The following is a 14,083-nucleotide window of genomic DNA, read 5'->3' as shown; positions in this document are numbered from 1 at the left end:
CGGTTATATTTTTCTTGGCCACATTTAGCAGGCATATCCACTATGTAGTTTAATGGTGGTTTCTGGGAAACCTGTATGGGTTTTTTGATAGCTTCATGCTACAGTCAGGTGGAGGACAATTTTTCCCTGCCATGAGTTTTGCTTGCCTTGCCGTCTTCCGCAGAACTGATCCGCCGTGACATAATAGTGTTCTGCAAAGTGAAATAAGGAACACTTTTCTTCATATGCCTGTATTTCACTCATATTATCATTGATCAAACTTCTCCAAAACACGTATTTACTGCTCCAAAATGGACAATTCATGCTCCAAACCGGCTCCAAGGTGCCAAATTTGCTGCTCCCAGAGCTGCTCTAAAACTTCCTTGGCCGCTTCCATCCCTGGCTGTTCCTGCTGGCCTCTCATGCAAGCTTGTCTCCAAATATCAAGGACCCTACCATGCTGTAGCTCAGACATCACTTGTGAACTATATTGTCGAGCCTGTCATGCCACCTGTCGACCAATGCTGTCGCTTTCGTGAAACTGTCCACATACAGTGCCTGAAGCCATATTACGACCCACTGGTACTATGTTCACCATGAGTCACCACGATGGCTCCTTTTGTGATGGGGGATGGTTGTAGTGAAGAGGAATGCTCGGCGCTGCAGCCACATCACCACTTCTCTGGAGAGGCGCGAGCTCGAGATTGCCTGGGCTGCTCTGGTTGAAACGCTGCCAATGCTGCCGTCTGCTCTCGTGTCCTATCCTTTACCTGCTTTAGACATCTATGATCTTGGTGCCCATGATGGGGGTCATAACGGGAACATCTGCATCAGTAAGCACAGACAATGGTTCCTTCCATGAATCACAGAGCAAATTAGTAGTGCTGAGGGAGTCTATGCTGTAGCCCTTATTAGCATTGTAGGTGTCAACCTTCCTTTGGAGAGAGAAAACTCTTGCTGTAAAGCTTCTGTTTGCAGTTCAGCAGAGCTGGGCGCACTGCGCCATCGTGCAGCTTTCACGCTTGTAATTTGTGTAGGGTCAGACGGAGAAGGTGGCGTGTGTGCATGTATTTGGAGCCCAGCAAGCAATACTGTAGCAGATGGTGACAGGCTTGTGTGCTTCAAAGAGAAGTTCCTGTCCAGAAGATGGCAGTGTCTTCTGCCTGTTACTAAACCCCACCTGTGTAAAATCAAAGGTGATGACATTCCTTTATCTTGCCACTCGAGCCGGCATGCGAAGGCAGGTGAGGTGGTCCGTGCCTCCCTGTTGGTGGAGTGGAGTCACGTGGTGTCGCTCGCGCTGACTCCACAGAAACACACACGTTAGCATCCGCACACTGCCTGCCGCACCTCTTGTTTTCTTGAATTTTGTTATTATTATATTTAGTTGCGTCAACGCCATGACTCTTGCTCATATATGCTGTGAATGTCAGTGTGTTATGACGAAGGAATGACAATGGAATAATGCAAACAATCACAAGCGCACTTACTGCATCTTTGATATGCCAATGCCAGCTAGCCGTATTGCTACCAATAGAACTTGCTGATGGGCACTGATGAATCGAAGTCCAATCACCATGACAGGATATTGAGCGAATATGTTCGCGTCCACGCTGGACACCAATGCCTAATCATTGTCACGCGAACAATTACGTGTTCATGCACGTCAGTGTCTCGTTCTGAAGCCTCTCACAGAACGTTCCCTCGATGCATGCTGGTGGGTGTGCGAAACATCAGTGCATCCGACAGACCCCAAGCCAATGACGTCGGCCACCCTTTTTTACTCTCAAGTAACCCCACTATTAGGTGGCGTTTGCAGCATAACACTCTTATCATCTCTCATACTATTCTGCAACCACCCTGACCGCCGATAGTGCTTAGGTAAGTGGGAAAGCTGGATTATAGGAAATGCATGAGCCGTGTGGGGAAAACAACATATGGGGGCGTAAGAGAGTCTAGCGTTTCCACAACGTAAGTACCATTTCTGCTAGTGTTGTTACTAAAGTTTCTCTTGCGTGGTGCACTGTTGAAAAGTCTGAATAATGCAACAATGGGGTTACCTTATGTCTAATGGCTTTCGCATCATGCCATTTGAAGGAATTTGGGGGTTAACAGCCATCAGTAGGAGCATGTGTGACGCTGCAGTCGGCTAATTTGTGCATAGGGCATTTGCTTTCTTTGTGTGATTGTTGCTAAAAAGCATAAGAAGCACATTTCCTGGAGTATGTTACATCATAAGAATTATAGGAAATGTGGGTGAGCTATAAAGGTTCCACAGTACAGAAGGACTCATCATCATCATCATCATCAGCCTGGTTACGCCCACTGCAGGGCAAAGGCCTCTCCCATACTTCTCCAAAAACCCCGGTCATGTACTAATTGTGGCCATGTCGTCCCTGCAAACTTCTTACTCTCATCTGCCCACCTAACTTTCTGCCGCCCCCTGCTACGCTTCCCTTCCCTTGGAATCTAGTCTGTAACCCTTAATGACCATCGGTTATCTTCCTTCCTCATTACATGTCCTGCCATGCCCATTTCTTTTTCTTGATTTCAACTAAGATGTCATTAACTCGCGTTTGTTCCCTCACCCAATCTGCTCTTTTCTTATCCCTTAACGCTACACCCATCATTCTTCTTTCCATAGCTCGTTGCGTCGTCCTCAATTTGAGTAGAATCCTTTTCGTAAGCCTCCAGGTTTCTGCCCTGTAGGTGAGTACTGGTAAGATACAGCTATTATACACTTTTCTCTTGAGGGATAATGGCAACCTGCTGTTCATGATCTGAGAATGCCTGCCAAACGCACCCCAGCCCATTCTTATTCTTCTGATTATTTCCGTCTCATGATCCGGATCCGCCGTCACTACCTGCCCTAAGCAGATGTATTCCCTTACCACTTCCAGTGCCTCGCTACCTATTGTAAATTGCTGTTCTCTTCCGAGACTGTTAAACATTGCTTTAGTTTACTGCAGATTAATTTTTAGACCCACTCTTCTGCTTTGCCTCTCCAAATCAGTGAGCATGCATTGCAATTGGTCCCCTGAGTTACTAAGGTATTTTCCATGAACTTTTATCCCCATTTCTTCCCAATCCAGGTCTCTGAATACCTCCTCTAAACACGCTGTGAATAGCATTGGAGAGATCTGCCTGACGCCTTTCTTTATTGGGATTTTGTTGCTTTCTTTATGGAGGACTACAGTGGCTGTGGAGCGGCTATTGATATCTTTCAGTATTTTTACATACGGCTCGTCTACACCCTGATTCCGTAATGCCTCCATGACTGCTGAGGTTTCGACAGAATGAAATGCTTTCTCGTAATCAGTGAAAGCTATATATAAGGGTTGGTTATATTCCGCCCATTTCTCTATCACCTGATTGATAGTGTGAATATGGTCTATTGTTGAGTAGCCTTTATGGAATCCTGCCTGGTCCTTTGCTTGACAAAAGTCTAAGGTGTTCCTGATTCTATTTGCGATTACCTTAGTAAATAGTTTGTAGGCAACTGACAGTAAGCTGATCGGTCTATAATTTTTCAAGTCTTTAGCGTCCCCTTTCTTGTGGATTAGGATTATGTTAGCGTTCTTCCAAGATTCCGGTACACTCGAGGTCATTAGGCATTGTGTATACAGGGTGGCCAGTTTCTCTAGAACAATCTGCCCACCATCCTTCAACAAATCTGCTGTTACCTGATCCTCCCCAGCTGCCTTCTCCCTTTGCATATGTCCCAAGCCTTTCTTACTTCTTCCGACGTTACCTGTGGGATTTCAAATTCCTCTAGACTATTTTCTCTTCCATTATTGTCATGGGTGCCACTGGTACTGTATAAATCTCTATCGAACTCCTCAGCCACTTTAGCTATCTCATCCATATTAGTAATGATATTGCCGGCTTTGTCTCTTAACGCATACATCTGATTCTTGCCAATTCCTAGTTTCTTCTTCACTGCTTTTAGGCTTCCTCCGTTCCTGAGAGCATGTTCAATTCTATTGATATTATACTTCCTTATGTCAGCTGTCTTATGCTTGTTGATTAACTTGGAAAGTTCTGCCAGTTCTATTCTAGCTGTAGGGTTAGAGGCTTTCATACATTGGTGTTTCTTGATCAGATCTTTCGTCTCCTGCGATAGCTTACTGGTATCCTGTCTAACGGAGTTACCACCCACTTCTATTGCGCACTCCTTAATGATGCCCACAAGATTGTCGTTCATTGCTTCAACACTAAGGTCCTGTTCCTGAGTTAAAGCCGAATACCTATTCTGTAGCTTTATCTGGAATTCCTCTATTTTCCCTCCTTCCGCTAACTCATTGATTGGCTTCTTATGTACCAGTTTCTTCCGTTCCCTCCTCAGGTCTAGGCAAATTCGAGTTCTTACCATCCTATGGTCACTGCAGCGCACCATGCTGAGCACGTCCACATCTTGTATGATGGCAGGGTTAGGGCAGAGTATGAGGTCTATTTCATTTCTAGTCTCGCCGTTCGGGCTCCTCCACGTCCACTTTAGTCTATCCCGCTTGCGGAAGAAGGTATTCATTATCCGCATAATTTTCTGTTCCGCAAACTGTACTAATAACTCTCCCCTGCTATTCCTAGTGCCTATGCCATATTCCCCCACTGCCTTGTCTCCAGCCTGCTTCTTGCCTACCTTGGCATTAAAGGCGCCCATTAGTATAATGTATTTTGTTTTCACGCTACGCATTGCCAATTCCACGTCTTCATAGAAGCTTTCGGCTTCCTGGTTATCATGACTCGATGTAGGGGCGTAGACCTGTACAACCTTCATTTTGTACCTCTTATTAAGTTTCACGAGACCTGCCACCCTCTCCTTAATGCTATAGAATTCCTGTATGTTACCAGCTATGTTCTTATTAATCAGGAATCCGACTCCTAGTTCTCATCTCTCCGCTAATCCCCGGTAGCACAGGACGTGCCCGCTTTTTAGCACTGTATACTTCTTTTGGCCTCCTAACTTCACTGAGCCTTATTATATCCCATTTACTGCCCTCTAATTCCTTCAATAGCACTGCTAGACTCGCCTCACTAGATAACGTTCTAGCGTTAAACGTTGCCAGGTTCATATTCCAATGGTGGCCTGTTCGGAGCCAGGGATTCTTGGCACCCTCTGCTGCGTCACAGGTCTGACCGCCGCCGTGGTCAGTTGCTTCGCAGCTGCTGGGGACTGAGGGGCAGGGTTTGATTGTTGTGTTGATATAGGAGGTTGTGGCCAAGTACTGCACCAGGGTGGCCAATCCTGCTCTGGTGAGGGAGCGCGTTACCGGTTCTGCTCACCGGGATCAGGCCACACTCCAGGCTTGTTTATGCAATTTTATCAACACGCGAATTTTTTTTTTTTTAGTCCGGTGGAAAATTGCCGGCACCGAGATTCAAACCACAGACCTCTTGCACGCGAGGTGGGTGTTCTACCTCTACGCCACCGCTGCACCTCAGGCGGACGAGCGCTTGTTTATATTTTGTGAATATAATCTGCTTTATTTTCCTTGCCTTTGTGTTCCAAATGTAAGGAGTCTGGAAATTGTTTATTTGTATAGTGTTTATTGCTGTAACTGTAACTGCTGTAAAAAGTACCATTTGATGGACAACAGTAATGCAACTGCATGCTGATGGTGCATGTTTTTATTTCGCACACGTGCTCCTGATATGAAGTCCTTAACCTTTATATTTATCATGACAGAAAACTAAAACATGTAACTGTAGGAAGAAATGACTGGGCATAAGGTTACGTCAGTGATACAGCCTATGACCCTGAGCAGCAATGAATATCAGTTCTTCGAGTATGCATATCTTACGAATTTATTTTTGCAATTTAGTTTCCATTGTTATCTGGTCTGATTTCGGGCATGAGTGTATCTGGACATGCTGGCACCTACCATAAAAAGTGTACCTGTGTTCTCCAAATAAACTTAGCTGCGAATGATGTTCTTTTCTGCCTGTTGGTTTTTTTATTGTTGCACGTCTTTCCTGCCATAAGAGTATAAACCAAGTAGCCGAGCAACATGTAGTGATAAGCTTCATATTATTCCTGCCACTCGCAAACCTGTTATGTTACGCACAAGCACAATAAGCAACAGTACTTTGTTGCGCCATTTTAATTGCAAATACAGGAGCTAGCTTAAAAAAAAAGGCACAATGTGAAAACCACACAAAAGGCTGACAAGTGTCCAGATCACCTAGCATGGATCTACGCTCGGGCCCTGGGGTAATCAATCACTCACAAAGGCAAAGCGCTGCAAGGGGACTATGTGGGGCGATGTCCATGGCTGAATTGAGGTGCAGCGAGTCGCAAGCTCCTCAGCCGATAGACAAAAACGCATCGGGGGAATAGTGCTTCTCCCTGAGAGGCGGAGAGAGAGTCTCCCGTGTTCCAAAAAAAGGGAAAGGAGGGAACAACGGGTTGCCTTGGCTGTGGTATCGCAGCCAGGCACGAAGAGCAGCGGGAGCAGTGAAACGTGCCGTCTCCCCGGTACTCTCCGCGAGAGAGCATGCGATCATCGCATAATAACCGCGCGGCTGCTCCGGAGATATCGGAAGGCGAGTGCATTCCCACATCCCCATGAATTGTAGTTTTTTTTTTTAAGAAAGGCTTGCAGCCACAGTGCATGCAGTGTGCAGCAAGATGACCGGTTACCGGAACGGACATTGTTTTTACCGCCCCGCAAAGAACTTTCTAGCTTGTGCGCGAAAGTTAATAATCCCAAGCAGAAACACAATGCTTGTGATACAAATCATCGCAAACAGTTTGTTGTCCGATATGTGGAAGGCACAGTTTACTGCATGACATTGTCATGTGGGAAAGAATATTTGGGACGAACTGGCAAATGTCTTAACTCTTTTCCTACCATGGGGAAAATAGGTGTTTTTTGTAGCTTACGCCAGATTTTTTTTTTTCTGAAGGAACTACTGCACTTAATATTTTATGTAATACATAAACAAAAAAGCATAATTAATGCACTTTTTGCACATACATGTTTTATTAACGAGATGTATGTTGTAAAAAATGTTATGAATTACCAGAATCAAGATTGTGAGATAAAATTGAACAAAGTTTGCAAAGACTTGCTTGTATCTACTAAGAAAAAAAGTGTAACAGTAATGTTGAGATATATACAAAGTGTATTGCCGTGTAATAGGCACTATCTATGAAAAAATAAAAAAATTTTCATTGAACAGGTATTCCAGTACAAAATATTTCAGTGCAAGCACTACAGTTTGGCGTGCCGGGCTGAGGCCGCCGCTGTTCTGGGCTGGCTTGGGTTATCGTCACTCTCAGGTTGAAACTTGATGAAAAAGCAGCATCCTTAGATTCTCTGCTACTCGGCCCATCAATAAAATTAGCTGCAGTTGCAGCAGAATTGCGAGATCTGCGATCTTTCGAAGCGCACAGCACTCTTGGAGGCGGCAGTTTTTGCTTTCTGTTTTGACGATCATGAAACTTAGGAGTGCGTTCAAAAAATTAACGCCTGGCAGGGAAAAAAGCGAACTGCTTAGAAAACAAAAAAATATAGTTCTCCTCATTTTTGTCCAATAGTGCAGTGTGTCCATGAGTGACACAGAAGTTCTTGAAAGCGGCGTTTCAAACCATTGTTAGTGGACTAACGATGCCCAATTTTTACAGTACAGGAACACTTAATGATCACTCACGAGAGCACTCAAACAATGTTGACAAACTGGCAGTAACCGGTCATCTTGCTGCACACTGCATGTGCAGCAAAAAGACCAGAGTGATGGCCAGGCATTCAAGTGTGACAAGGGAAATTGTAGAGGTGTTTGAAATGAACAAAAACAAACATTGCGTGAGCTGCCCATCTGTAGCGTTGTCAGAGAAGGAGGTACTGTACTTGTCACAGTAGCAGTGGCTTGTTATGTTGTTAGGCAATCTGTGGTGCTGTGGTGACGTTACACTCACTTTCCGTCTTCTACTGTGCGGTGCTACATATACTGTGACCAAGTACAATAAAGCATCAGTTGTTAGTAGCGCTGTGTCCTTTGTACCTTCTCTCGTGTCATGCATTTATTTGCGCTAAAAGCTGTTAACATGCAATACCAACTAGCCCACCAGTTTGTTTTGTTGAACTAATGAGTCTGTCGACACTACCTAACATATGACCTACTCAAACAGGAAACTAAGCTAGAGTTAGCACGTGCTTTCTGCAATAGTCATGAATATCATGGATGCAAATTATAGTTTAAATCAAAACACTACACCTTCCATTTCACCTGCTTCAGCGTATTTGCACAGTTCCTTTGATGCAGAAAAAGAAATAATTCTTGCACTTCTAGCATGCCTAACAAGGCTGATGATACTGTGTCAAAGGCTATTTACACAGTAAACACCAAGTACACGATGAAAGTGTGTTAATAGCATATATAACACCAATTCTGGGACCACAAATTCAATGTGGACTGCGTGCACCATGGCGCAATAGAGCAAACCTCAAGGGCGAGCGATGAGGGAAAGTGCGGGGGGTGAGGAGACCAGCAGAAGGAGAGGCCAGGCAAGAAGGAATATCGCTACATTTAGTTTTATTTAAGCGGCTTCCCTGCTGCTGTTGCACAAAAAGAGTGACGAGGAATCACTCAAGTCTGCTTATGCTTCTTTTTTTTTCATTCCACAGGACATCATCATTGGCTGTCTGAAGAATTGCGCAGTAATTTGGCTTAACTGTCACTCACCATTATGCTATGTGCGCACAATTACAAACCTGACCACGGTTGGCAGATAGCACTGATCATGGTGACAGGATTATTTGCTTTGCAAAATATGAACACGACACCCTACACTTTTTTAAGCTTTTCTATAGCACGTAACAAATCAGAGATTGAAATTTATGCAAGAGTACTTTGTTTCACATTTGTTTGTTTATTGCCCTTTAATGACATTTTGCCGTAACGCTGTGTGAGAGCTTCTTGCACCACTCAAGGCGCCATGGCACCACCATTCCTCAGAAGGCCTTTCTTCAATGAGCAAAACACATTTGGGGCCAGCGCAAGTTGCAATTTGGGACACACACTGTGCTCCTGTTGTTGTTTTCCATGATGATAAGAGCTGTGTGATTAAAGTGGAATATGCAAGTGATGATGCCACACATGAAGTATCTGCCAGTGTGTCATGCATACTGCAGGGGTAGCATAAATTTAGGCAGGCATACCACAACAAAAAACTGAAAGCTTCACGTTCCTAAGTCACTTATTTTTGGGCAAATCCGGAATTTAGGACTTTCGATTACTCAGACTTTTTGGCAATCACCGTTGAGTGTGAAGTATCGTTCAGCGATTGTAACAAGGAATTACTGTATTCAAACTTCACTCAGTGGCACACTTTCTTGCCCCGTTATGCGACAATATATGGTTTGAATTGATGTTGTAATTTCACTGGGTGTACGTCTGCGTGGCTTTACCTGTGTCAGGGGAGCTGAAAGGAAATCTGCAAGGATTTTTTTTATTTGCTTTCGTTTTATTCTTGCAGCATCGGAACAGTGCTTTTTAAAAGGGAGACTTTGACGAGCATTTATCTTATTCTGGTGACTGTTTTTCACCGGCTAACAAATGTTACAAAGTTATCACTCTGCACAAGACGCACCTTCTTGTATCAGAGCTTCCTCAAATGTTGCCGATTTTATTTTTTGTCTATATTGTCCCTGAACCTTGTCTAATCAGATAGCACTCGTGACGCAAATAGTGTTGTACATTCTGGAATGCATGTGAGCACTAGCGATTACATTGGAATCTATCATGAGTCAGGTATAAGTATCTGATGCGCTTAATTTGGAGATCAGATTACAACAAGTGATGAGTGTGCTCGCCGCTATCGCAGTGTTTTGAGAGTTACTTGTTTTGCTCGGCACCAGTTTGCCCAATAAAGAGTTAGTTTTTGTGACTCAGTTGTGCCACTGTTTGGTTCTTCACTGTAACGGCAACGTGACGATATGCATTCACCCACAGTGTGACAAGCACAAGGGAGCAGCCATTTGTGACCGAGGCTGGTGAGGGTGCAGGAGAAGCTGTGTGCCAGATACGGATGACGAGCCTGGCTTCCTTGATTGGAGCCATGCCAGCAGCTCCAGTGCAACCCAAGAGCCTTGTCCGAAAGGCACTGCTGCTGCTCGTGGGAATTCCATCAGATGTTTTTCCCTATGATCCTGTAAGTTTTGAAAGCACACCTCGGCGCAGACAGCTACGGTTTAGTGATAGAATTTTGGGATTGCTATTTTCTTGTAGGTGCGACCCCAAAAACGATAGCTTGATGTGCATTCATAATACCTTTGTGCCCATAGCTCTCCTAGGGAACCAAAAGTTTCCACCACCGTTGCTTGTCACTTATTGGCAATGTAATCGGGGGAGTGATTAGTTTTGTAATGCTTTTTCTCATTATTGTCATAGTGTGTAGGTGGTAAGCACAACACTGATCTTCTTGGATTATAGTAAGCCTTTATCTCGGAAGTAGGCACAAAATGCACACACACTTAAACCTCAATATAAAAAAGTCAGCACAGTCTGCAATTTGCTTCATTATATCGAAATATCATTATGTTGAAATTCGATCTTTTATGCAATAAATACAGTTGCCAATAGGTTCTTTTTACCCGGAAGGGACCGCAAAATTTTCTGAATTATTGAACAATCTGGAAAAGAAAGCTTTAATGAGAAAAAAAGTTATTTTGTTGAATTTGAGAGTCTGCGATGAAAAATATGCTGTCATGTTGTGTTGATGATATCTTCCATCAGCGGTACGAAGTGAAGCCAGCTACGCTTTCACGTTCACTCTGCTCCATAGGCTGATAGTGTCACTTGCAGTGAGGCTACGCTATCATGAAAAGCATTGGTAGCTGGGAATGAAGCCTTCGTCTGCCACTTGCTTCAACACATCACTGAAACTCGAGATTACGCCACCTCCAGCAGTGAGTGCGTGGGAAGGCAGTACATGATGCCACGCCATCTCAGCTCACCCATTCTTTGCACATGCATTAAATTACCTTGAAAACAGGGCGCGCGGGCTGTGTATGTGCTCAAGCATGTTGACAGGTATTCTCAGCCACAGCCGCGCTATAAGCCTGCCCCTACTCCCTTCTACTCCCTGCCCTTGTGTGCGTGCTATTACCAGGCGCTCGATCCCCTCCTACCTTCCTTAGAGCTTATGCAGGAAAACGGCGCTCTTCAACCCACCATCCATCTCAGTTCACCCTTGCACGCTTTCACTTGCAACTATAGCATACAGTGCCTGGAGCGCAATAGAATCTATTCGACTTAGAATTTGTACGAAACATGACACTGCTTTAGTTTAGTGGCATGGCGTTCGATTTGAGAGGTGCGTTTACAAGCAGCTTCATGTAATTCAACCGTTTGACCATCTACATATGTGGAGGCAGCAGTGAAATTTCGTTATATTGAAATCTTATATAAACATGCTCCTAACCAGAAATGTTCTAACCATAAAAAACGTACGATATGAAGTTACTAAAATCTTTGACAGACTTCCCTGTAGTTGACATATAACTATTAGGAAGCATTGCATGAATTGTTGCGACAATTGATGCAGCACGAGATGCCCATACACGTCAAGCTGGGTTTGTCCGAATGACCTGAGAAGCGCATTGCCGTTCCATTATTGGTGTAGCACTTTATGACAGCGACGGAAAATCAGAAATGTAATCGAGCTGGAGGGTGACGCCAAAATACAAGAGCGAGTCAAACGAAAGTGAGCCAATGCAAATACATGACAAATGGGGTACTTTATTTAAAAGTAGTCTCCATGAGCATTTAGACATTTGTCTCACTGACTAAAGAGTCGCATGATTCCCGTGTCTTAACCCTTTGAGGGTCGAATTATTTTGAAAAAAAACGTTCCCCGGTGGTCAAATTACTTTATTGCTGATCTTGAATGTACAAAATGTATAAAGTTGGGAATAAATAGTAAAAAATAATTAGGAACAGTATTTTGGTGTCGGCATTACTCAGAACTGCAAAATGTTCAATAGTATTTCCGAGCGTGGTACTCCTTGAAACACGGGTCTACGCACAGCACCTTATCGCAGTCTGCACACCCAAAATGCCTGTCTGTTCTCTTCGAGCGAGGAGTTGTGTTGGCGCACACATGACATCTCTGCGTGCGGCTACCTTGGGCAGAGGTCTGAGGCACCCTCTCGCGTAAGCGCATTGCCGCGAAGAGCGACAATACCTCATGAGCGGTGGTGATAAACAAGCTAAGAGCAGTGCCAATCAAGATAGAAATCAACTTCCACTGCCCCTGCGAGAGCGTGCCGACAAAAAGAAAAACCACGTTTCGCTTGCCTCCGTTGCGACCATGCGGCGGAACTGAAACTGCGAAAGCGTGTTGCCACTGAGAGCGAGAATACCTCGCGAACGGCGCTGATAAGCAAGCTAAGAGCAGCGCCAATCAAGATAGAAGTCAACTTCCACCGCCCTGCAAGAGAGTGCCGACAAAGAAAAAGACGTTTCGCGTGCCTCCGTTGCAATCACGCGGCGAAACCGAAACCGCCAAAGGGGCGTTGCCGCAGTCTGGGCGACGCACTGAAGCTAGCAATCAGCTCTGTTTATCTCCCAAGTAGGTAGCACCAATGTAAATGCATCTTGTAAGTGCTAAGAGGTGGCAGCACCTCCCGGTGAGCACGTATTGTCATTATGGAGCGAAATTTCAAACGGAGGGTCGGAACCGTACCCGTACGGCAAAGACCTTCCGGGACAAAAAACCGCCGCCGTACATGTACGGCAAAAACCTTCAAAGGGTTAAACCCGTTGGGTTGGTGCTTCAAAAAGTCTGTAACTGACTCTTTCACATCATCGTCCAATACGAATCTGGTTCTCTTGAACTGTTTTTTCAATTTCCCGAAAATGTGGAAGTCACAAGGTGACAGGTCTTTGCTGTATGGCAGATGTTGCAGCGTTTCCCACTTGAACTTTGCCAGTTTTGTGTTAAGTACATCAGCGACATGGGGACAGGCACTGTCGGGTAGCAAGAGGACCCCATTCGTCAATTTTCCATATCATTTGTTCTTGATTGCGACATGCAGCTGATTTAGCGCTTCACAATATCGGAAATGATTGATAGTCTCTCCAGGTTTAGTGAATTTGATCAGTAATGGGCCCTGACAATCGAAAAAAAAAAAGAAAAAAAGAATCAACAGCACGTTTCTGGTAGAAATGACGGCCTTTGCTTTCTTTGGGGGTAGTGAATTCGAATGTTTCCACTGTAAGCTTTCTTGTCGTGTTTCAGGCTCGTGGTAGTGGCACCAAGATTTGTTCTCAGTCACATTTGCAGACAAGAAGTTGTCACCTCATTGTGATACTGGATCAGATTAGTCAAGGCAAACCATTTCTTCCAATGCTTCACAGTGGCCAATGAAATGAAATGTTCACCGTACACGGCAGCTTGTGGCGACTAATTTCTTTTTGGGAAACACCTTCAGCTGTCAAAAACCTCACGACACAACGCTGTTCAACTTTTGGACTGTCCACTGCGTCATGCAACCATGTTCAACCCAGTGTGCCTCGTGCCTTTTCTTGTTTACATGAGATTCATATGATCACAGTTTGGCGGTGTCTTGAATGTTGGCGCTGAAAGATAGTGTTTTCAGGGAACACATTAACCAATAAAAAAATGAAGTGCAGCTGTATGTTCTTGATCCAGTGTTCTCGATCACGAGCATTAGCACCGGGAAATTTTACCTAGCGGGATTGTATCAGTGAGGTTCTGCTGTATTTTGTTATATCGAGAATTTTGTTATATTGAAGTTCGTTATACAGTTGAGCTCACTTAAAACAATATTCAAGTGCCATAAAAGTTCCATTGTTATAACCGATAATTGTTATGATCAGGTTGCATGAAAAAAAAATCAATATGGCAGATGGCGTAGCAGTTCTGAGAAAATTATAGAATGGCAGGGAGGCCAGTTCTCCTCCCCTCCACCTTCTTCCATCCGGCTTCTAGATTGTGTTGACTCGTTTAACTGTTTAACTCTTCTTCCTGCACGCCCTGATCGCATGTTGTTAACAAGCCGCTGCCGTCGGCGTTCAAGAATGGCACTGCTATAACAACTGGAAGGAGGGGTCACTGGCGGCAAGTGACGTACATGCT

General features: G+C 44.5%; 1 protein-coding gene across 5 annotated transcripts in view; it reads left to right on the top strand.

Annotated features, from left to right (window-relative positions):
* The window catches only part of Grip163 (gamma-tubulin complex component 6), a 478,650-nt gene that overhangs the window by 162,094 nt on the left and 302,473 nt on the right, over nt 1-14,083 (top strand). For all 5 annotated transcript variants that reach the window (XM_055068412.2, XM_072284402.1, XM_050174613.3 and 2 more), the window contains exon 9: nt 9,934-10,132. In XM_055068412.2, coding sequence (XP_054924387.1) covers nt 9,934-10,132 — 199 coding nt within the window. The remainder of the gene's footprint in view (nt 1-9,933; nt 10,133-14,083) is intronic.

This window comes from Dermacentor andersoni, chromosome 9 (assembly GCF_023375885.2).
Source record: "Dermacentor andersoni chromosome 9, qqDerAnde1_hic_scaffold, whole genome shotgun sequence".
Lineage (NCBI taxonomy): Eukaryota > Metazoa > Arthropoda > Arachnida > Ixodida > Ixodidae > Dermacentor > Dermacentor andersoni.
The sequence above is the reverse complement of the archived record's forward strand: the minus strand, read 5'-3'. Positions and strand labels throughout refer to the sequence as shown.